Genomic DNA, 22076 nt, shown 5'->3' with positions numbered 1-22076 from the left:
AGCAAAACATGCCCTCTCACCTTCTCTAATATTAATCACTTTAAATTATTTCAAATGAACCATAGCAAGGATAAGACAGAAAAAAAACACAAGGGTAAAAATAACCCAGTAACCAGAAGAAACACCAATAAATGACAGTCCATCTATTTGAGAGGTTGAAGAATATTAAACATTACAAGACAAAAATGATAGTAAATTGGCAAACTCTAATTATAAATGACTGAGGATTTCAGAAGTTGGAATGGGGAACATAAATACAAACTGTTTGAGCTGGGCAATGTTGCATATGACAGCTATCCCAAATATAACTGCAGGAATGGCCCACAAAGGAGTCTGGAAAAAGACCACAATTTAAGCACAGACTATAGAATCGCTACTGTAGTGATTCTAAGGAATAGGATAAGGGGAAAGAACTGGAGATTAAACTTGGGATATTCCTGGCCTACACAGCTTAGCAACTCGCCACCTCAGCCAGCTAATCAGCAGGAGAGCGTATCTAACATTTGTAAAGTGGTCATTACGTGCAATACACCTTCAGTTATTCAAGACAATGGGCTGCTGTGGTAGACATGCTATCATGGAAGCCCGGGGGAAAAAAGCAATCGCAAATGGTAACTGTTAATAAGCGTACAGATTTTCTAGGCGTACAATATTTTATGATCATATCGTCCTCCATCACAATACATACATGTGCAATGCTAAACAATGAAACCTATGTGGATTCAGTATACTAGTGTAAACACGGCTCTTATTTCATGCCTTGGACACGGTACAACCAACATAAGACTTTTTTTGGCAACACAGACTAGAAGGTTGGGTTATAGGTTTGCATATTCTTATTTTTTTGAGCAAATGAATAAATGTTTTCAGCTAAGTCAAGTTTCTGAAAAAAGACACTGTGACCACATCATCCTCTCTCAACACACACCCACCCACACAACTCATGCATATTAGTGCAACTAAACAACCTATGTGGATCCAAGGATTTGCAGTATGTGAATAAGCCCTATGAATATTAATACATATGGAGCCCTTCTGATTTTCACATGGGTGAAATCAGCTGCGTTCAAACCTGTACCTTTTTGGAGCCAAAAATAAAATAGAATGTTCCTAATCAAAATACTTTTGAGTTTAAATTAGCAGAGCAATTTTGGGAGGAATCAAACACAATATTTCAAGTAAATAATAAACACTTACAACTGTCTTCAAGACAAAATTTTAAAAGGAGTTAATGTGTGGGATTTGATGCATCCTCTGTACTTCCTCCTCCATGGAAGTTTGCTCAGCTGTCTGTACGTGATACGGGCAACTAGAGGTCCACCCTGTTGATGCGGCCCATTGTTAGGGGGAGGTGTTGAAATGCTCCACAAGTCAAACAAGGAAAGTAGTTGTGTGCATCACACTAGAATTGCAGTATACCAACATTGACACTTTCAGGTTTTGTTGGGTTTAAACCTAATTTGGGAATTTGCCTTTTGGGAGAAATAAAATTGGATTCCTTATAGTTAAATACTGTATAAGTTTAATAAAAATTGAAATCCATACAAGTACCTTATCGTGTCTCTGATATATCTCAAAAGCTTTTCACACACAATGAATTACTTTGAAAAGCACCAACTTTTGTTGTGTCATATTTAATGCTAATTGCAAAAAGCTAATGGATCTTTTTGGTCTCCACAATTGATCCACTCAGCTGCCTCAGCCTTTTCCAGGCCCTCTTCTCATCCCAACCACTCTCAGCCCACCCCTTATCTCACATCACTCCAGCTTCTCCCCCATCTTCACCCCAGTCCTTAAAAGACTCATGTCTTCCACGATACCAACTTCCTGTTCTCTTGACCCATTCCCAACTCAGTTCCTGACCACCTAACTACCCCTCCTGGATCCAAAGCTTCCCAAAATTGTTAACTGCTCCCTCTCCTCAGGCACAATACCCCCCTTTTGCTTAGAAATCCTACCCTTGTCCCTCCATCCTTCGCCAAATTCCTGCTCCATCTCCAACCTCTCTAAAGGTTCTGAAATTTGTTGTCACCATCCAACGCAGTGCCCACCTCTTCCCATTTAAATCCCTTTATTCTGGCCATCCCAGTTAAAGTCACCAATGACATTCTATATATCTGTTACCATTATGTGTTATCCTTCCCTTCAACTTCTGTGCTTTGAAAATGGTCTGCCACATCCCTTCCTCCACTATCGCTCCTCTGTGGCACTGCTCTCTTATGATTTCAGCCCCGTCTGGCCCACTGTAACCAGCACATCTGCTGCAATGGTTTCTCCTCTCTTGCCCACATGGTCACTTCCAGTGTGCCCCATGGTCCTATCTTTGGCCCATCCTATTCCTCATCTATATGTTGCCCTTCAGGTACATTATCCCTAAGCATTGGATCAGCTTTCATACATATACTGATGATAGCCAGCTTTACCTCTCCCTCTACTATCCTCATTCCCCAGTTGTCACCATGTTGTCTTATCTTGTATCTAATGTCAAGTTATGGATGCAACACAACTTTTTGTAACTGAACATTGGCAAGACCGAAGCAATCCTGTTTCACCCCCACAAAAACTCCATACCTAGTCCCATTCTCTTTCCTGGATTCTGGAGCAAATTTAACCCAACCAACCCAACTGCAACCATAATGCCCTGCTCAATCCTGGGCTGAGCTTCAAAACTCACATCTAGTCCATCAACAAGACTACCTACTTCTACCTCAACACTGCCCCTCTCTAGCTCTACCTCATTGCATGCACCAAAACCCTTATCTTTGCCTTTGTCCCCTCCAGGCTCAACTTTTCCAATGCCCTCTTTGCTGGCCTTCTAAGCTCCACTATACATTAACTCCAACTCATCCAGAGCTGCACTACTCGCAACCTACCGCCCTCCCCCACCAAAATGCCGTTCACATATCACCCCAATTGTTGACTTCCATTGGTTCCCTGTCCCTCAGAACATAAGGATCAAAATCGCGTGTCCTCATTGTCAAAACCCACCTCAGCCTCATTTCTTCCTACCTTTGCAATCCCTTCCAGCCATATGTCCCTTTCCACACCCTCTGCTCTTCCAACTCTAGTGAACTGTTTATTCTCTCCCTGCAATTGTTGGCACTCTGGAACTCACTTGCTGTACCCCTTCATCTCACTATCTTTTTCCACCGGCTTCAAATGCCTCCTTACTTCTCTTCAACAGCACTTTCGGGCATCTCCCCTAATTTCCCCCTACTTGGATCTAATCTCTAATTGTGAAGATACTTGGAGACATTTTGCTACATTAAAGGAAAAAAAGCACTATATAAATGTGAGTTGTTGTCAGCAAATGAACAGCAAGATCCCCCAAATAGCAACGAGTGAGATGAATAATCAGTTTTTTTTTGTGCGTCATTGATTGAGGGAGGAATGTTGACCAAGATACCAGGAGAACACCCTTCTCTTCTTCAAATAGAGCCACAAGTCCTTTAATGTTCATCAGAACCAACAGACGGGGCTCAATTGAATGTCACCTCCCTTAGTATTGCGGAGGAGTGTCAGCTCAGACTATATGTTCAAATCTTGGAGTAGGGCCTGAACCCCATACCTTATGCCTCAGAGGTGAGCAAAAGGACATTGTTTTTTTTTAAAAACAAACAAATGACTCCTACAGTGTAAATTAAAGATGCATGTGGAGAATGCATCTCCATGTTAGCTGGCATTGACTCATGCCATCTGCTGCAGAACTTCATTATCCAATCAAATGAAATCACATGGAGTGAACTCAAATACAGTGAAACTCTTTGCAGTGAAAACAGTTCACTGTTTATAATAATGGAAATAGACAAAAGCCAATGATTCATAAAATCACAAAAATATTCTTCAATCTTTATCAATAAATCTGCTGCCAAGAATACATTCGCATCATGTATCTTATCTAAAAGGATTCAAATTTCTAGAAAGCACCAAGAATTTTGTCACTTTGGAAAAATGTTGGGAGTGAATGTTTTTTGTGTTATCTAGCTGGGAGGAATCAGTGTTGGGAATAGTTTTCTTCCAATTGTTGCACTCAGTGTCAGCATTCAGCACACGCTTTCTCACAGCCCCAGAGCTTTCCTCCCTTTTTCTCATACTGAAACACAGTTCCACGTGTGCCAACACCTCGCTAGCATCTTGCCAAAGCAATCATTCTTCACATTTCTGTTTTGGACAGTAAATGTTAGCAGCCAGTGCATCTCTGAGCAAGAGGGACATCACAGTCAAATCCAGTCTTGTGATCATCTAATTGGGTACATGGGCACTTTCCAGCTGCAGCACTGAATAGTAATCAGGAGCAAGCATCCTAGCTGATTATATCCTTCTCCCTAATCTAGATATATTCAGGCCATCTCTTTGGCCCCTACCACCGACCTGGCTGAGATCAGCTAATTTAGCAAAGTTCAGTGTTCAAACATAGAATTTTTTTAGTCTGAATGAGCCACTATCATAAAACATGGCTCATTTGTCAAGGTGTCAGCCTTGGTTCAGTAGTAGCCCTCACCTCGAGTCCGAAGGTCATGGGTTCAAGGTCCACTGCAGAGACTTGAGCACGTAATGTAGGTTGACACTTCAGTGCAGTACTGGAGGACTGATGCAATGTCGGTGGTGCCATCTTTCGGATGAGATGTTAAACCGAGGCCCTGTCTGCCCTCTCATAGACATAAAAGATCCCAGTTTTTGAAGAAAAGCAGGGGAGTGGGTCCAGGAGTCCTGGCCAACATTTATCCTTCAACCAGCATCACTAAGAGATATTATCTGGTCGTTTATCTCATTCCTGTTTGTGGGACCTTGCTGTGTGCAAATTGGCTGCCGCATTTTGCTACAATACAACAGGGACTACACTTCAAAAAGAACTTCATTAGCTGTGAAGTGCTTCAGGAGTCCCAAGATTGTAAAAGGCACTACATGAATCAAGTTCTTTCTTTCTTTCTTTCTATTTATTCAGTGGGCTATCCTGGCAGATCAGCACCAATTAGCCTCAAATCAAGTGTAGCACAGGCTAAATGCAGGGTCAACATTCTCTAATATGACCTGTCCTCAGAAGAAGACCTCAACTGCTTCAGTGTGAGATTTCTATTTCTCACCCCACCCCAGGATTTCCCACTCAGTCTAATGCCGAGCTTAGTGAAGTGTCCATTTGTAGCTGTGTTCAGATCACTTACTTTTGAAGAACAACATTAATTATTCTAGGTTGCATTCAAGCAGAAGTCTTAAAGCTGAAAGGCCTGTGACCTAACTCACGGCGCTACCAAGATTCCCAGTGCCCTTGAGGTTCAATAGACATCTGCTATAAAAGTCAGATCTCAAATTGTCACTTTTATGATATACTGTAATTCTTTTTTATAGCAACAAAAAACTATAATGTAGTTGATTCAAACCTTAGCCAATTTTTAGTACTTCTAAATTAATGTGTCTTAGTTAGATGTAAAAAATTAAATGTTCACATATTGACATCAACTCCTAAGAAAGAAAGAAAACTTGCATTTATATAGCGTCTTTCATGTTCTCAGACATCCCAAAGGGCTCCACAGCAATTAAGTACTTTTAAAGTGTAGTCAATGCTGTAATGTAAGCAAACGTGAACCAATTTGCACCAGAAAGGCCCCACTAACAGCAATGAGATAAATGATCGGATACTCAGTTTATGCGGTGCTGAGGGATAAACGTTGACCTGGACATTAGGAGAACTCCCCTGCTTTTCTTCAAATAACACCATGAGATATTTTACATCCACCTAAGATGGAAGACAGTCTTGGTTTAATGTCTCATCTGAAAGACAGCACCTCCAACAGTGCATAACTCCCTCAGTACTGCACTGAAGTGACAGCCTAGAATATGTGCTCAAGTCTCTGGAGAGCAGCCTGAACTGACAAGCTACTGACTCAGAGGCAAGAACAGTACCACTGAGCCAAGACCAAATACTTTGCTGAAGTTTTACACTGTGTCAGTCAGTGCAACACAAATCTTCCAGGTACGCTTAGCACAAGTGGATGCAACCTTAGCACGAGAAGGACATCCGCAGATTGCCCCAGCTCTTCCAGAAGGGAAATATCTGAGATCAATTAACAAACAAGTGACACCTCAGCCAGTAGGCTAAGTTGCAGTACTTTTTCCAGGAGCAAACAATATTCTCAAAAGTTGTGTGAGCCTTGGTCCCTCTACAGAGCCTAAAAGATGCATATAAATCTTTGTTTTATATACTGCACTCCTTTCCAAGTCAGCAAACTCTACAAAAGCCAAAAGGTAACGGAACCACAAGATCCAGGCTAAATAATGGAGAAAATTTGGGAACAGCCTTTATAAATCATCACTTGGGATAAAACTGTAAAATAGCCAGCTCAAATTCAGACACTGAACATATCGTAATGCACGAGTTCCACAATTTTCACCCCTCCCTGTTGGATAATGCTGGAGAGGGTGCAACAAAACTGGTATATTCTTACACATCTTCTGATCATACCCCAAATCCAGTCAGTCATTCTGGGAATACTACAAAGATTATGACCAGCATTAAGGTCCCCTCAGATTCACCTGTCTCCAGTGGGTGAAGATTACCTGAGACTAACACACTATTTCAACTCTTCCTGCTAGTGGCAAGATGCATCCAGACATACCACTCCCACCACAACCTCATGGACCAAGCACCGTCGGGACACATGCAAATCACAGCATGTGATGTACTGCTCTTGGGATAGTACCAAAGCAGTCAGAACTTCCTCATTGGTCATTCCAACACATGAAATCCCCCCTCATCAACACCACCTTGCAGAGGAAGAGGCAGGCTGCTGCAGGACAGCAGATGCATTTGAAAAATAATCCAACCCAACACAGCCCCAGAGAAATCTGATAGTCCCAAAGTGCCACAAAATGAACTATTACAAGTATATTTACAGGGATGATAAAAAGTTTGAGCCAACTGTACAGCCTGGTGCAGAAACAGTTATTCATTTCTCCACTTACTAAAACCCTTCCTGAGAGACAGCAACGAAAAAGCATTTTACTCAAAATCAAAATGTTATATTAAAATACAAGCGAGGCAGACCATTCCACCCACCCACCCCCTACTACCATTCTAAATGCCATTGAGGCTTCATTCAAAACTGGGTGCAGAGGTAAGAGCAAAACATGATGCTTCTTGCTGTGCAAAAGTGTTGCGTGCTAAAATAGAACGTGCAAAAGTGTGAATCCGCATTAGTGTGGGTTAACAGAAAGGTGGGTGGTAATTCATGTACAAATACAACATTAAAGCAACATAGAATATAGCAGAATGAAAGGAACAAAAAAGGTGTTGCGGTTGGAGAGAAGTTCCCCGAACTGCTTTCTGGGTAAACGTATTCTATGGTGTGGGTACGCAGCCATACACATCACATACACAGGTCTGATGACTAATCTGTGCTTGGTTAACTCATTCGAGCCAGGCAGCAGTTGGGGCAATGCAATTGGTCTCAGCACCCCTGGGTTGAGGTTTGGAGATGGCAGGGGAGGGGGCTGGAATCCACATTCTTGATTGCTATTTTCAGTGACCTCTCCTGGAAAGGTGTGTGTGTGTGTGTTGGTTTTGGGTGATGACCAGATTGAGCTAGTCTGTACAGCTCAAATAGCCCTGGGACCTGGTTCCAAAAATGTTGCTCATCTTCCAGGATGACCTCCTTCAAATGGCTATTCTTCACACACAAATCTAGGCAACCATCAACCCTCTCCATTACTTCATCAAAGAACTCAATCAAGTTAGTCAAACACGATTGGCCTTTAACAAATCCGTGTTGGCTTTCATTTATTAACCCATATTTTTCCAAGTGCCAATTCATTTAGTCTCAAAGTTTCCCCACCACTGACATTAGGCTGACTGGACTATAATTGTCGGGTTTATCCCTCTCCCCTTTTTTGAACAGGAGTGTAACATTTGCAATTCTCCAGTCCTCTGGCATCACTAAGGAGGATTGGAAGATTGTGACCAGAGCCTCCGCAATTTCCACCCTTACTTCTCTCAGCAACCTAGGATGCATCTCACCTAGACCAGGTGACTTTTCTTCTTTGAGCAGGCTCTGGAATTTTATAACAAGTCCACTCGTACCGCAGAAGAAATGTTGTCTGCAGTTTCAGGTTTTAGGATAAATCACTATCCATCTTCTTGAATTTGTAATAATGCTCTCAACTATCAGCGTTGGATATTATAAAACTTAGTCCAGGGGATTATCATATTTATCTTGTAGCTCTCCTATGCTGTAACCACTGCTTGCCTGGATTTGTTTTTTTAATGTTTATAGGCAGCATGTGTTTGCAGAATGCATGTGATTTTCCTTGACTTTCAGCAGTAATGTCATTTAAAGATACAATGCCATCAAATTGGGGAGTTTTTGGACAGTTGGAGCTACTATAATGTAATCTGGTCACTATTCTGCCACCAGGAACAGTTCACTGTGCAAACTCTCAAATGTTTTTCTTGTGTTTGTGTTTCATATAAGTATTTTTAATTCATATAAAATATTTATATTAACATAATAGGGGATGTTATGATCATACATTTACTTTATTGTTTACAAACCTAGTAAGATGTTTTGAGAGATAAGAATATCCCTTTAAATTAGTTGCAGCTGTAATGGCTTCTAGCCTATTAAACCATACTATATGGATTTAAGATCATCCAAAAAAAATCTCACGATAGAATAATGCCCATTTCTATTTACAAAAACTGCCTGCATATTTTAAAAGATTTTCCTTTTTAGTGCTGAACGAACAACATTCTAATGTATTACAAAAGCAATCTTGGACAAAAGTCATAAGCCTGATGGTAACAGCTCACTTACCCAGCCTTCAAAGGTTTTCGTGGCATTTTTCACCAATTCCTCGAACTGTAAGGTACAATTAGCCACAAAGTCATCGTATCCGATGGGGGTGTCGTGGAAAACAGCCAGTTCGATCTCGCTGCTTCTCCAGATCTGGGTGCTGAAGTCCTCGTTAAAAGTGGGTCGGCTGGTTTTCTGTTTAGTGACAGTCTGTCCGACTCTCCGGTTATCTACCTTCACCATCACATATGGATCCAGTAACTGGTAATTTTTGCTGGATATTGAATGCCTTAGGGCACATCGGGTTGGTTTCAGATCCACAGCCTCTCCGATCTTCACTTTCAGAGATCCACTGAAAACCACCATTCTTGGGAGATGCAATCCGTGCTATAATACCCCGGCTTTCAGAGGGAATCGCGGGCAGCTGTCCTAATTACTATCACAGATCTGAAAGTCAAAGACAAGAGATACTTAAAAGAACCAAAACTACCAGAAACAAAAACAGATTAATTTGACCGTGGAGAAAAGTTAATGCCGAATGTAGCAAAAATAGAGAATCTGGATTTTCTGCGGAGTTACTTATTTATTTGCCCATGTTCCTCCTACCTAACAAAGCGAGTCCGGCAGTGGTAAACATCACAGGTGTCTGGGTTTCCTTGCACGCTTGAAAGTCCTTTCTTTTTTGCTAAACCTGGTTTCTGTGGAGTCGATTCTTGTTCACTCCCACACGGGCACTTTTTTATTCGGATATGAGATCTCCAGAATGACGGGATGATGCCCGGTATTCACCTGCCCCACTGCTTTGAGTTGTAACAGTTTCACCGAGCTGTTCAATCTGAGCGACCGGGAGCCGATTGTTATTTCATGCCATTTGAGAAACTAGAAGCAGGAAGCAATCAAACGTCAAATTTCCGTGTACCAGTTGCCAAAGTGTTCGGCTTTTAATTAAGCAACACACGCCGAATGAGTCTTGTTCTACTTTAAGAGATACGGATTTGAATTAGTAAATCAATATTTGGTAATAAACCTTTTTAACAACATTTTTTAAAAAATCACAATTATGCTTATATTATTTTATTTGTACATTTTACAAAGTATTCTGGGGGTTGTAGTCTTCCCTTCCTTTTTGTAATTTACGATATTGACCGCTCAGAACTACAATTCCCAGAAAGCAGAGCGTGTGTCAACAATTGGCGTTACAAATAACCAATTATATTCAGCTATAATTGTGATTGGCTGGGAGGGCGCAATATTTGATGAATGACTGCTGAAGAACCAATTGTATCGACTTATCGATGATTGACAACCACTTCCCCACCCTCCATTGGAGGAGGGGCAGCTCTGCAGCTTCACCTGTTGGGTGGGGTTTATTTGTAAGGTGACAGTATTGAGCGAGACAAATAAGTTCTATTGCAGCTCATAAAGTGCATTATAAAATAAAATGTATTGTTTTGTTCGTTGTGTAAGTTTACTGACAATAGTAATTTGCTCATTAGGTGATTCTACAAGTAGCCAATTCCAAGTGACATGGGCAGAGGTGGGCTGTTAGTTGGAACGCCCTGTAGCATTTTTTGTCATTCCACTGAAGTCCTGCACAGCAACGTATCCAAAGCCAATGGAAGAAGCCCCCAGGAACTCTCGTAGTATTTTGTAAACCTAAAACCAAAAGTTTGCCCCCTTCCAATGAAGCCAGAGTCTCTTTAAAGAGATCTCAACCGGCCACCTGTCAGTAAACAGCCAAAAAACTATCAACCTCCATCTCATCTCAGAGATTCCTCCTGCTGGACAAAGCGAAACATCAGCAATAACTCCAACACATAAACAGCAAATGCTGAAAATAAGCAGCAGGTTCGTCAGAATTTGCAAAGAGGTCATGTTTTGGATGTACTGGTTTTCAACATTTGCAGTTTTTTTTCTTTTTGATTGCAAATCTACCATTGTACTTTGACTACATTACGGATGTTTCAACAGGAGTATTCCTATTTGACGGAACGGGGTAGAGTTTCCGCTTTGGGTGCAATTGGGAAATTATGCCGAAAATGCGCTCAAAATTGCACTGGTTAGGTTACACTTCAAATCTCCGATAAAATCCATTTGCATAATCACAAACGTGCAATTTTCATTGAACCAGAGCAAACGGGCAGCGTAATACGCTGGGTTTTTTTCCCATTAAAAAATTATTCCTTGATGTATTTAAAAGTGGTAACCTGGTGCAGTTTTATTACTACAGCTGAAAATAGGTTTATCAACAAAAATACGCATTTTTAATAAGTGTCTAGTCCTCCACCTGTGAGTATCCTGATTTAAAATCAATGAAAATGACTTTTAAAAACTATATTGAACCATTGCATTGGTGTACACTGGTTAGTTTCTTAGTAAATTGAATATTTTTTGATATGAAAACACTTTAAAAACCTGCTTACTAGTGCCTGTGCGCCCAATAAAATGAGCACAATCTGAAGAGCCTTCCCGCACCAGCGCATTCTCGCACTATCAATCAGGGGGTGTGGCCAGTTTTGTGAGCGAGGCCTGATTCAGGTGAATTGAATCTTAAACCAGCGTAAAAGATTGCAGAAAACATGAACGTAAGTGGTTTTGGGCGTAATTCAAGTTTAAAATTCCCCATTCTTTTGTACTGTTTCAGCCGATTTCGCCTGGATCACACCGATATTACAAACGTAACTGAGCGGAAATTCTACCCCAATATGTTTAAAATACAACACATAGAAAAGATACATCATGACTAGGCATGACACCTTATAAATATCACTAGAGAAACATAGAAGTATAAAAACATTTACGGCACAGGAGGCCATTTGGCCCATCGTGTCTGTGCCAGTCAAAAAAGAGCAACCCAGCCTCATCCCACTTTCCAGCACTTGGTCTGTAGCCTTGTAGGTTATGGCGCTTCAAGGCATATCCGAGTACTTTTTAAATGTGATGAGGGTTTCTGCCTCTACCACCCTTTCACGTAGTGAGTTCCAGACCCCATCACCATCTGGGTGAAAAAACTTTTCCTCAGCTCCCCTTTAATTCTACCAATTACTTTAAATTTATGCCCCCTGGTTATTGACCATTCTGCTAAAGGAAATAGGTCCTTCCTATCCACTCTATCTAGGCCCCTCATAATTTTATGCACCTCAATTAAATCACCCCTCAGCCTCCTCTGTTCCAAAGAAAACAAACCCAGCCTATCCTTTCCTCATAGCTAAAATTCTCCAGTCTTGGCAACATCCTCGTAAATCTCCTCTGTATCCTCTCTCGTGCAATCACATCTTTCCTGTAATTTGGTGACCAGAACTGTACGCAGTACTCAAGCTGTGGCCTAACTAGTGTTTTATACAGTTCTAGTATAATGTCCCTGCTCTTATATTCAATGCCTCAGCTAATAAAGGAAAGTATCCCGTATAACTTCTTAACCACCTTATCTTCAGGGATCTGTGGACATGCACTCCAAGGTCCCTCTCTTCCTCTACACAATTGTCAACCCCAGTCCATCACCGGCATCTCCACATCATGTCTACACCTCTCAGTATCCTCCCATTTATTGTGTACTCCCTTGCCTTGTTTGCCCTCCTCAAACGGATTACCTCACACTTCTCTGGATTGAATTTCATTTGTCACTTTTCTGTCCACCTGACCAGTCCATTGATATCTTCCTGCTGTCCACAGCTTTCCTCCTCACTATCAACCACACAGCCAATTTTTGTATAATTTGCAAACTTCTTAATCATGCCCCCTACATTTAAGTCTAAATCATTAATATATATCACAAAAAGCAAGGGACGTAGTACTGAGCCCTGTGAGACCCCACTGGAAACAGCCTTCCAATCGCAAAAACACCCATCGACCATTACACTTTGTTTCCTGCCACTGAGCCAATTTAGGACCCAATTTGCCACTTTCCCTTGGATCCCGTGGGCTTTTACATTTTTGATCAGTCTGCCATGTGCGACCTTGTCAAAAGTCTTACTAAACCAATGTACACTACATCAAAAGCACCATCCTTATCAATCCTCCTTGTTACCTCCTCAAAAAATTCAGTCAAGTTAGTTAGACATGACTTGCCCTTAACAAATCCATGCTGACTGTCCTTGATTAATCCGTGCCTTTCTAAATGACGGTTTATACTGTCCCTCAGAATTGATTCCAAAAATTTGCCCACCACCGAGGATGACTGACTGGCCTGTAATTACTAGGTCTATCCCTTTCTCCCTTTTTAAACAATGGTACAACATTAGCAGTCCTCCAACCCTCCAGCACCACACCTGCAGCCAGGGAGGATTGGAAAATGATGGTCAGAGCCTCCGCTATTTCCTCCCTTGCTTCTTTTAACAGTCTGGGATATAGTTCATCTGGGCCTGGCGATTTATCTACTTTCAAAGATGCTAAACCCCTTAATACTTCCACTCTCACTATACTTATTCCATCCAATATTTCACACTCCTCAACTACAATCTCTGCATCGTCCCCCTCTTTTGTGAAGATAGATGCAAAGTATTCATTAAGAACCACACCCACATCTTCCAGCTCCACATACAGGTTACTTTTTTGTCTCTAATAGGCCCTACTCTTTCCTTAGTTATCCTCTTGCTCTTTATGGATTTATAAAACATTTTTGGGTTTTCCTTAATTTTACTTGCCAGTATTTTTTCATGCCCTCTCTTTGCTTTCCTAATTTCCTTTTTAATTTCGCTCCTGCACTTTCTATACACCTCTAGGCTTTCTGCAGTATTGAGTTCTCAGTATCTGACATAAGCTTTCCTTTTTTGCCTTATCTTACCCTGTATGCTCCTTGTCATCCAGGGGGTTCTAGATTTGACAGCCCCACCCTTTTTCTTTGTGGAAACATGTTTACTCTGAACCCCTTGAATCTCCCCCTTGAATGTTTACCACTGCTCTGACACTGATTTACCTTCAAGTAGCTGTTTCCAGTCCACTTTTGCTAAATCACTTCTCAGCTGAGTAAAATTGGCCTTTCCCCAATTTAGAACTTTTACTCCTGTTCTATCTTTGTTCTTTTCCATAACTATGCTAAATGTAACTGAATTATGATGATCCTTCTAACATATCATCCCTCCTCACAGCTGTAATTGTTTCTTTATGGTCACATAAATCCTGATTGACAAAATGAATGAGTATAGTAAAACCATTACATTTATTTCATGACTACAGCATACATTTTTAAACATTTATGTGAGAACTCATATTTTTGTAACTAAGAAAATGATTTAATGGGGAGGTGGCTTTGTAATGTAACTTTACAAGGTCCTTCCTGTAGAAAGTCAAATTTATTACTAATGGCTTTTCCCCATAAAAATTCTACAAATGCAGCAAAATTGATCACTGAAGCACCTGTGCCCAGCCCATCCCATTCTTTAGGCTATATGCTACATGTCAGTGCTTGCGCACTCTGCACAGTATTTATTCAGTATAATTTTCCACCCTTATCTCGTCTCTCGTGAAGATGGCAACTCATGCTGGGGTAGGGTTCCACGAGTGCCAGCATTAGTTAAAATGGTGGCAGGACGATTTAAAATGATGGTTGAAGGAGGTTCAGCATGCGCATGCATGACCCAAGGTGATCTGGGGATGGTATTACTCACCAAATTTATACTGCAGCCAATATGCAATAATACAAATAGCAAGTTAACCTTTTCCAAGTGGTAGTGATACCAGTGCAAATTTTAATATTGCCAATGCATTTGGTGTGTTTATATTACTGTTTTAACATTAGTTCAGCACTCAATGCAGCAGGACACAGACACCAAATGCAGCACAAGAGACTGTCCTAAATAAAAAAATCCAAAATGTGGAATGCAAGGAAAAATATTCAAGTAAATTCAGTGAGCTCTGATGACATCATCAGAGAAGTGGGCTAGAGCAATGATTTCACCTAACAGTGTGTGGGAGTGGAATTAACATGCAGAGTTTAAACTGAAGCCCCCTGCGTTGATGGCATCTGTAACAAGATTAATTAGCTCCCTCTCACAATCAGGTTCATTAACTTCTCCAAGCTGGTTTCTTGGATTCAATCATCAGCACTAACTGTTTAAACAGAAACATTTAAAAGAGACAAAAGGATATTAATGACAATACTTTGCAAAGGTTTAATTTTTCAAATGAATCCCAAATCACATTTAATTATGGCAGATGAGATTCGAGGGATATTTTATTTTAATAACGGATATGTAACAATTTCATTTGGATTATAATGCATGTTAAAGGTTATCCCAGATATCAGCAATCCAGAACGGGAAACAATGGGGATAAGTCAGAATTATTTTGGGGATTTTAAAATCTCAACCAATTTTCATAGCTTTTAGATTTAATGCATTCCTTGGTTATGTTCCATATACATTGTGTAGTGAATATCTCACAGCTTGTGGCAACCAATCACTAATGCACCATCTGCTGGATTTGAAAATCACTGCACTGTTAACACAGATTTGAACATTTTCTTGATGGCACTTGGTTCATTTCCAAAGCTGAAAGTAATTTTAAAAAAATGATGTACATTTATTTTTCACCTCTCTGGTTTTAATAATGTTTTCAATGCACTATTATTTTTACGCTGCAATGTATATCACTTTCTGGACTGAGAAACTTTAAGCAATAAATTAGGTTATTAGTTTGTGTGTGTGTATAAATTATAACGTATATTCTGAAAACACATTTTATATATATATATATACACACACAAGCTAATTACCTGATTTGTTGTCTAAAGTTCCTCAGTCCAGAAAGTGGAATTTGATGCAGTGTTAAAATCAGTGCTGTATAAGCTGTAAATTATACAACTGGAGCAATAGCCTAAAGCTGCAAATTATTTGCCCTCCTGTTCTCTTACATGGAGAATGGGAATAGCAGCGACAAGTAAGAATTTCCATAGGTGAGAAAGCAATAAAGGTGCCAAATGAAACATTTAAAAAAAAAATTGTGCTCATCAAGGTAAGGGATGGCATTATTTGTCAATTGAGTACCATCCTACTTTTTGTAGCCAATGTTAACAATAAACAATCCTATATTAGGAATAGCACAGGTTACGTGCAGAATAAGTGTTTCTTCAATTCTCTCTCTAACAATGCCTAATAAACCCATCCCCACAGCAGTCTCCATGCTTCTCATCCTTTTAGACGCTAACAGTAAGATTAGCAAATTGGTGCCAATAAATGTCAAATTATGGGCAGTTTTCCTCTAGGGACTTTGGTTCACTTTCATTGAGGACTCTGGCAGATGCCAGAGAGGCAAGATTTTCATTCCACCAGTGTGAACCAGATTTAAGCTAATGTTCTACAGCTAAAATATTGTACGTCACCATGCCACCCAGTCCTTTAATTTCCCTCTCATTTTTTTTTACCCTGTAGTGTTATTTCCATGCCATTTCATTCTGTTCATAAACTGTTCAAATTATTCATAAATTATATAAAGTACATGATGAACTGATTAGTATAAATCATTACAATGCGCCTGATTGACACATTTGTACATGATAGAGACATTAAATTATCATACAAGCCATCATAAAAAGATGAGGAGGCTTTGCATATTAAAAAGAGTGAACACATGGCAATTGGTGAATCAATCATTAATCGGTGATGATTCAGGACATTTTTCTTGTTCATATTTAAACCTTTCCTTTTTTTCCCCTAATTTTCTTCTCTTCATTTCTGAAAGAACTGCCCTGTGCTGGATTACCTTTCCACTGATGTCGGATGCCCTCAGTACCATACCCAAGTGGACACTCTTCATGTACAAGTCCAGATAATACGAGTAAGGCTGGTTCATCCTGAAAGGTGCAGACATAAATCGATCCCATCGATTTTCACAGTCCTGTACTTTCGAACAGGAGTCACTGAATAATGATCAAAAGCAGGAACCTGTCTGATTTTCGCTCTCCAGAGTGGGGGACGGGGGGAGCGAAGGTAACACCTCAATAACTGCCCAACTGAGATCTTTAGCCCAACAGACAGACTGGGAATCAAATCTGGGATCCTTTGGGCTGTGTGGCTTTACTTTACTCATTCGGCTTTCAGTCGAGCTTCAAACTTTTTTAAAACTAAGGACATTCAGTCTAATAATTGGATAGCGCTTGAAGATAATTAAGATATTGCACTAAATATGATTGTAACTTCCATGTAATATGGAGATATCACCACATCTCATTCTTATCACTGAAACTATTTTCCTTAGAAAGATTATTGTTACAAAATATTCAAAGCACTCAACACAACATTGTAACCCATTGTATACAACTGTAGAGTAATTAGCACTCATACTGCCTCCAGCTGCACTACAACCAACCCACAAGGGATGTAGCGCATCATTAAATCCATCTCTTTCACTTCTTTACCCAATTAATTTACTATATGATATAAACAGAAAACATTCTGAAAACCTGTTGGATTTAATTTGTATAACTGGCTATAACTCAGTCCTATCTTCATCAGCTGTAAGGTCAGTCCTCTCATGGGATATAAATGTTATCCCATGATATAGCTTCCATTCATGACTTATATCTTTTAAACTCATCTACCCACCACACCACTTAAAAACAAAGCTCATAGGTTAAAATTTGATCTATTCAGTTTGGGTCAGTTTTTATGTCGTCAGTGTCAGGGACTTCCTGTTTTTAATGTCTGTGTTCGATGAAGTTATCAGCAGTAGATTATGGAGTGTTCGGTACTAATTACTGTACAGTTAGAGCAATGTCATTTCCTGGTAATCCAGTACAGGTTCAATTCTTGTAATCTTGCAGCAAAGGTGTCACAGAGTTAATCATTCAGTGACGATACCATCAACATTAACGGAATGAAGCGTCCCGATAACTCAATCGTGAAACCTACTGCCAAAAAAACGTTGCCTTTTCTGACAGCAGCAGGTGACAACAGTGGGTCAAACGCATTGTTATTTAGAGTAACATGGTTATGTTCATTATTTTTTTAAAAATTCATAGGTTAATAGTTTAATTTCTGGTTGTTAAAGCAGTAAAATATTTTATCCAATTTGTCATTGGAGATTTAATTTGCTGGTGTTAAGTATGAGTGTGAGATGGATCATATCCCAGAGGCCTTAAGGTAGTCATTAGGTATCCTGGTTCTACTACACTTTAGGTAATTAAAATTAAAAAGAGATGAAAATTAAACCCAAGTATTAATTTTAAATGGAAAATTATATTGATGCACAAATTATAGAGTGACTCTGCAGCTGTTACTGTGAAATATTTTTTCCACAAATATTCATCCCCCATTGTAATTTCATAGGACAGGGGGAAAAAAAGATTCAGGGAGATGATGAAATCACAACAAAAGAAACTCCAAGTTCTGGAGTTTAGTTGAGAACGTAGGGTGGTTGGCCTCAGTTCCTTAGTGAGATTTACAATCCATCCCACTGTCCTCTGGAGGTTAATCAGGAAACTACAGAGATAGATTGGAGATCCAAATCCAAGCAATCAAACTGGTGTCCTTACAGTTATGGTACACTCACTATTGTGGGAACTGGTTAAGACAAAGTTCAAACTGTGAACCCACTGATATTAAGCTTCAAACTGTTGAATGACAAGAAGTCCTCCTTCTGATAGCCAGCTAGCAGAGTTTCTGTTGCTGGCTGGCTTAGGGTTGGTATTTCAAAAGGAGAGAGTGGAATGCTTGAAGTATCACCAGGCTACAAACTTCAGCAAGTAGGTCATTAGTGTTATAGTAATAGATATAGTCTCAAAGCATTAAGACTATATCTATTACTTGTAAGGAGGAAAATATTAAGTGTCATTTAATTTAATTCTTCAGTGTTAAAAATCTTAAATTTCATTTAAAGTAACCCATTTTGGAATCTAGTATTACTGCAATATCATTGAAAATAAATAGCAGAAAACCTGTACATAGACAGATGGAAACACAGCAATTTTAATTCTTCATGAATTAAATCTCTATTTCTAGACTCACCACAAGCAATCATTATGACCAGGGGTAAAACTACAACTAAAACAGTGAAAAGTAAAGGACCATCTGCTGAAGCAAGCTGGTCCATTTGATACACCTTAGAGATACATTTTTTTTTAAAAACTGTAAATGTTGTCTAATATACCTTCGGTCTGCTGTCTCAGTTATATTAAAAAAAATTATAAATAAGCTCACAAACACCAATAGCACTAAAGCAGCAACTTGGACTAAAATCTGAAGCATACCTCAGGAGTGTCTCTTACTGTGGTAACTGCTGAATTTAAAGTGCGTGATTTTCCCCAAAGCCAGCTGGAAATAGATTGCTACAATTGGCTTCAGTCTCATAGCCTCGGCTAGGGAGGAGAAAGTTTGGCAGGAATCCTACTCCTCATCATTAGCCAGTGACCTCTGTTGGAAATGCGCATGTGGACGTCAGGTGGCAACAGGATCAGGCACAGCTGTGTTGCCGCCCTCTCCCAGTGGTAAAATACCCTGCTAACACTTGCCTTTTACATTTAGCTCCAGCTTTACTTTAGACAGCATCTGATAAAAAAGACTAAAGCCTGAAAATTACAGTGAGAAAAGGATGTACCTTAATGCATTCATCTGAAACTTCACTTATCTACTGTTTTAGAGGCGGTATTAACCCATTTAAAGTAAATGGCTTAAGCCTTTGCTAATATATCAAAGACAACTGCAGTGGGACATGGGCTTGTCATCATTTAAGCTGTGGGAATGTCCAATATTCAGTCACTTTTCTTTCAGAGGATAGAACCTAAAAGAACATAAAAGCAGTGTTTTCAGCAGTGGTAGATATAGAAATTACTGAAGGTGGTGGGGGGGTGGTGGGGGATGTAATGATGAAGGCATGACGTTTATTTTCTTAGTAGGGGTAGATGGTCTGGGGGCATGCTGCTCCAAATTTTCAGGCATTTTGAAGTCGACTGTAATTCTGCCTTTCAAGGATATCATTGAACGGGTGCAGGACATTCTGCGAGGGGAAGGGGAACAGCCAGAAGTCATGGTCCATGTTGGAGCTAACGGCATAGGTAGGAAAAGGGTTGAGGTCCTCCAAGCAGAGTTTCAGGAGCCAGGAAAAAGATTAAAGGATCTCAAGGTGGTAATCTCTGGATTACTCCCAGTGCCACATGATAGTGAATACAGAAACAGGAAGATAGTGCAGGTCAATGCGTGGCTGGGGAAGTGGTGCAGGAGAGAGGGCTTCAGATTCCTGGGGAATTGGGACCAGTTCTGGGACCTGTACAAGCTGGATGGGTTGCACCTGGACAGGGCTGGGACCATTGTCCTCACGGGAAGTTAACTAGCGCTATGGGAAGGGTTTAAACTAATTTGGCGGGGGGGGGAAGGGAACCAGGATGTAGCAGCAGAGAGGAGAGACAAGGTGCATAGAAAACTAGGAGGGATAAACAGAGACAGAGTAAAGAATAGTGTAGAAAGAGCAGGAATTAGATAGAGGAAAAAGCAAAGCCGACTAGCATGGTTTTGAAATACATGCGTGTTAATGTGAGGAGTGTTACAAATAAGGTTGATGAGCTGTAGCCACAAGTTGCCACATGGGATTATGATGGAGACCTGGCTTAAGCATGGGCAGGAATGGGAACTAAACATTCCTGGTTAAAAGAAAGACAGACTTGCATTTATATAATGCCTTTCATGACCCCAGGACGTCCCAAAGTGCTTTACAGTCAATGAAGTACTTCTTGTTGAAGTGTAGTCACTGTTGCAACGTAGGAAACGCGACAGCCAATTTGCGCACAGCAAGCTCGTACAAATAGTAATGTGATAATGACCAGATAATCTGTTTTAGTGGTGTTGGGTTAAAATGTATTGAGGAGGGATAGGGAAGGAGAAAAGAAAGAAGGGGTGGGTGGTGGCAGTATTGTTCAAGGATAATATTACAGCTCTACAGAGGGACCATACACTAGAGGGTTCAAAGACTGAATCTATTTGGTTAGAGTTAAGGAACAGGAAAGGAGCTGTTACATTGTTGGATGTTTACCACAAACCCCCAAGGTAGTGAGAAGGAGATGGAGGAGCAAACCTGTAGGCAAATTTCAATGAAATGTAAAAATAATAGAGCAGTAATAGAAGGGAACTTCAATCACCCCGATATAGACTGGGGAAAAAAGAGTAAAGGGCAAGGAAGGTGAAGAATTCCCAAAATGTGTACAGGAGAACTTTCTTATTCAGTATGTTTCTAGCTCAATGAGGGAGGAAGCCGTGCTGGATCTAGTTCTTGGGAATGAAGTAGGGCAAGTGGAGTGTGTTTCAGTGGGAGAACATCTGTGTAATAGTGATCATAATATAATTAAGTTTAAAGTAATTACGGAAAGGGACAAAGAAAAACCAAAGGTGAAAATACCAAACTGGAAGAGAGCCAATTTCAGTGATTTCAGAAGGGAGCTAGCAGAGGTGGACTGGAAACAAAGATTGGCCAAGAAGACAGTAAATGAGTAATGGCAGGCATTCAAGGTGGAGATAGTTCGGGTACAAACCAAGCACACTCTCATAAGGAGGAAAGATAGGGCATCCAAAGCCAGAGCTCCCTGGATGACAAAGGAAATAGAGGTTAAAATAAAACAGAAAAGGGGGCTTATGACAAACATCAGGTACAAAATACAATAGAAAATTGGCAGAATACGGAGAGTGCAGGGGGAAATTGAAAAAGGACGTAAGATGGGCAAAGAGAGAGTATGAGAAAAGATTAGTGGGTAACATAAAAGGGAACCCAAGAATCTTTTATAAACACATAAAAAGTAAAAGGATAGTTCAAGGAATGGTGGGGCAGATTAGGGCCAAAAAAGGAAATCTTCTTGTGGAGGCAGAGGGCATGACTGAGGTACTGAATGAGTACTTTGCATCCTCACAAAAGAAGAGGATGAAGTTAATGTCGCAGTAGAGGAGGAGGGAGTAGAGATATTGGATAGGATAAAAGTAGATAGGAAGGAGGTGCTAAATAGGTTGGCATCGAGTTAACAAGTCACCCGATTCAGATGGGATGCATCCTAGGTTGCTGAGGGAAGCAAGGGTGGAGATAGCAGAAACTCTGACCACGATCTTTCAATCCTCTTGGATATGGGAGTGGTGCCAGAGGACTGAAGGATTGCAAATGCTACATCCCTGTTCAAAAAAGGGGGGGTGTGGAAGGATAAACCTGGTAACTACAGGACAGTCAGTCTAATGTCAGTGGTGGGCAAACTACTATAGACCAGTGTCAAGGACAAAATGAATTCTCACTTGGAGAAGCATGGGTTAATAAGGGACAGCCAGCATGGATTTGTTAAAGGCAAATCGTGTCTGTCTAATCTGATTGAGTCCCACTTACTCAAAA

General features: G+C 40.3%; 1 protein-coding gene across 1 annotated transcript in view; it reads right to left on the bottom strand.

The window, feature by feature from the left end:
• prkcha (protein kinase C, eta, a) overlaps positions 1–9729 on the bottom strand; it is a 186822-nt gene extending 177093 nt beyond the window's left edge. The window contains exons 1-2 of the mRNA XM_067991909.1: positions 9393–9729; positions 8808–9233 (exon numbers count right to left, since the gene is read on the bottom strand). Of these exons, the coding sequence (XP_067848010.1) occupies positions 8808–9152 (345 nt within the window). The 5' untranslated portion in view covers positions 9153–9233; positions 9393–9729. The remainder of the gene's footprint in view (positions 1–8807; positions 9234–9392) is intronic.
• Between the last annotated feature and the right edge of the window lie 12347 nt (positions 9730–22076).

Source organism: Heptranchias perlo, chromosome 10 (genome assembly GCF_035084215.1).
Source record: "Heptranchias perlo isolate sHepPer1 chromosome 10, sHepPer1.hap1, whole genome shotgun sequence".
NCBI classification, from domain to species: Eukaryota; Metazoa; Chordata; class Chondrichthyes; order Hexanchiformes; family Hexanchidae; genus Heptranchias; species Heptranchias perlo.
Note: the sequence above shows the minus strand (reverse complement) of the source record. Positions and strands in the feature narration are given on the sequence as shown.